The sequence below is a fragment of the Sphaeroforma arctica genome (assembly GCF_001186125.1).
Source record: "Sphaeroforma arctica JP610 unplaced genomic scaffold supercont1.2359, whole genome shotgun sequence".
NCBI lineage: Eukaryota > Ichthyosporea > Ichthyophonida > Sphaeroforma > Sphaeroforma arctica.
Genome location: NW_014038199.1, coordinates 3,585 through 7,139, shown reverse-complemented (window position 1 = coordinate 7,139; position 3,555 = coordinate 3,585). Strand labels below are relative to the sequence as shown.

The window sequence follows — 3,555 nt, the reverse complement described above, 5'->3', positions numbered from 1 at the left end:
ATATATATACTCAAATACTTGTATCTACTTTGTAGTATAGTTAATTAATATAAATAATTGAAGTAGATATATATATATATATATATACATGCTCAAAGACTCTGCCTTAAAAGGCTAGAGTATCTAGTATACTAGTATAGCAAAATAAAGTCAAAGCAATTGAAGTACGATATATAAATACATATGCACGTGGTCTGTTTGGCACGTTCTTTTCACTTCGCCTAAAGTTTAAAGTGAGGGGTGCCGCTCTTGCCCGCAACAACACTTCATCCTACTCGTTGAAGTTGCAATCACAACTGCATCTTCATTCAGAATGTACCACACACTAACACATGTTTAATCGTTAATCAAGAGCGTCCTGTGAAGACAATTCAAACTTGTTGAATCTTTATTCAGATTGTACCACACTCTAATGCCAAGTGTGTCCTGTGATAACAACTAAAACATGTTTAATCTTTACTCAAGGGTGACCTGTGACGACAATTCAAACATGCTGAATCTTTATTCAGAGTGTACTACACATTAATGCCAAGGGTGTGTCCTGTGATAGCAGCTAAAACATGTTTAATATATTCAAGGGTGACCTGTGAAGGCAATTAAAACATGCTTCGTCTTTATTTGCAATGCAACCACATATTACCAAGGGTGTCCTGTGAAGATAATTAAAACATGCTTCATCTTTATTCGCAATGTATCCCGCCTATCAAGGTTGTCCACGGCCCATACCTACACTGAAAGGTGTGCGGTATACACCCAACAACGGCTGCACTAACGATCTATCTGACAGACATCCAAGATGTGCATGTACAGTGCACCTATCAGTGTCATACGTCAAAGTCAGTAACCAGTAACGCCATTGCGTCAGTGTGTTTATTTGCAATGTGCTGGGCTATTTACATAGGCCACTGCCACTGTTTGGGCGGCACCTTGTGTTCGTTCGGCTTCCAAGCCTCCCAATTCAACATCTGCGCAGCAAACAGGTGGGTAACGAATGAAACGTATCAGAGTTATAATGTCGTGAACGTGTGTGGATAGATGGGCGGGCCATCTCGGTACAACGTGCACACGCCCCAATGTCAAAGGACGTCGTTAGTATGATTAGTATTCGTATAAACACCATACGGGCTGAGCACATAGAGTGGTACCAGACTGTACACATATGCTGTTCTAAGGCTTTTGTATTTGCGAATGCAGTATACTCGTATTTTGAGTAAGCTTGCTTTGGGTGCTTACTGCATATGTATATGCAAACACAATATGCACATATATTGGGCAAGTATGGACACGTATTTAAAGTTACTGTGGGTGTATACTACACCTGGCCGAGTACAGAGTTGAACACGTACGTGTTGACGTGCCAGGTACCAAGTGCCGAACCGAAGCATCCGTCTAACTTCTCAGCTGCCACAACGCCTACATGCTGAGAGTTACACATACTTGTATGCATACATAGACCTATACGAATAATACTGATACAAAGTATATCCCGTCAGGATATGGAGACAACCTACCTTGTTAGCGAGCGAAAGCTCCGCCTTGGCCTGCAACACGATCTCCTCAATCTGCCCGCAGTCAATCTCGTTCTCAATTAGAATCGGGTCTTCAAACTACGATGACAGTAAACAAGCTCGCTATAAGTACAAGTCTCACGAATCACGAAACCTAGGCCGGATACTAGTTCTAATTCTACATCAAACAACACTCTTCGAGTTTATAGACCTATGCGGTTTAGGGGATATCAGGCCGATTTGCTTCAGAAACCAGCCACGCCCAATTAAACATTTGTTCAGGTCCTGCGAACACGGAGTATCGCAATATCTACCTCAGCTACACGGCCTTACTACTAACTCTATGCGACTCACTCCACATAGTACTACACAATACTCATATGGCTGATGACAACACTTCGAAATTTTGATTGTGAGAATAATAATGATCTCCCACGTCCAATAAAAAGGTATATTTAGGCCCAACGAACACGAAGTATCGCAATATCTGCCTCGGCTATACGGCCTTACTACTAACTTTATGCGACTCACTCCACATAGCACAACACAATACTGGTATCGCTGGTGATAATACTATGGCATTTTGATTGTGAGATTGATATTGGTCTGATCTGAGGCATCCGGATTGCCCCAAAGGGAAAGGTTGTGACGTTTTCGATCTCGATCCAAAATTTTGAGTGTCGCAAACAGAGATGCAGACTCGAACGGGTGAGCAGTAGAGCTCACATGCAAATATGAGATTTGTATAAGCACTAGGGCTCACATCTATATATATGATTTGTATACCAAATTTAGTCATTTCATACATGCATATGCAGCAAGTAATACATGCATTCACTACCATAGGTATATGACACACCTTCTCAACAGTCGATAAGCGGTCCTTGGTGATAGTCTCGGTGTGCTTACGGTATGAGGCGGAGCTGGGCATCTTGCTCAGTACGGTCAGTGTCTCGTTGTAAAGTCCGGTGAGAATCTGCACCGATATATAGAAGGACATGGGACCGAAAGACGGAAAACAGAGCGGAATAAGGTCAAACTACTGTATAAAGCGGCTTTGGTAAGAGTTTGGTAGGATGATCAACACAACGCACGGCTAATAACAATCCATATCAGACACAAGATCGAGTACAGATCAGACAACATCGAATTGAAGCACGTCAATCGACAAAGAGCTGCGCCCATAATCCGACGCCAGTGTGTGAGCACCGAAGAAAGGTAATCTAACCACGAGTGACTGCTTTAGGCGAATATCACGCGGGTTTAGTGGACATCTGGGCATGACGAGAGTGCGCTCTCATACGAATAAGTGAACGGGTTAGGGCTTGAATACTATATACATGAGACTTTAGCGGTGTGGAGAGGTCCAATGCCATAATTTGCAACAAGAACAGTATTTGTGTAAAAATTATGCAATGAAGATGTGGGTGAGAGTGTGAAGGAACAAGCTGAAGTGCTTACAACTAAACTGAGCTTCAGTGCATAATCTGAATCGAATCGAACAATGTTAGTTGTGAAGGCATATCAAGCAAGCAAATGCGGAAATTCTACTCCCCTTGTGACACGAGAAAATACATTACAATCGAACACAAAATAAGTTAAACTCTATGTACGAACATGACTTCAAACATACCGTGCGAGCATGCGGCTCCACTGCAAGTCCAACTAATCCGGTCGCCTGATCAGAAATTAAAAAAGAAAGTACAATGAGCATATGATGCTATAAAGTCAATGACAACTCGACGAGATAAGTAAGTGAGCGTAGGTACAATCACAAACACTTCAACAACACAGGAAAACATATCAATATATATATATTACATACATACATACTTACTTACTTACATACATGAATACATACTTAGATACCTACAAACATATGTACATACACACAAATGAACATACATACATACAAACAAACAAACACTCACAATTTATATATATATTTATATATATATATATATTATATGTATATATATAAATAAATATATATATATATATATATAAATATATATATATAGCANATATATATATATATATATATATA

At 40.2% G+C, this 3,555-nt stretch overlaps 1 protein-coding gene across 1 annotated transcript; it reads right to left on the bottom strand.

Annotated features, from left to right (window-relative positions):
- Positions 1-893: 893 nt before the first annotated feature.
- SARC_12512 (hypothetical protein) lies at positions 894-2,439 on the bottom strand (the record flags this gene model as incomplete). The annotated part of the gene is made up of 3 exons (XM_014293379.1): positions 894-965; positions 1,512-1,607; positions 2,368-2,439. 3 exons carry the CDS (start codon positions 2,437-2,439, stop codon positions 894-896), a joined length of 240 nt encoding a protein of 79 aa, XP_014148854.1.
- Positions 2,440-3,555: the final 1,116 nt, after the last annotated feature.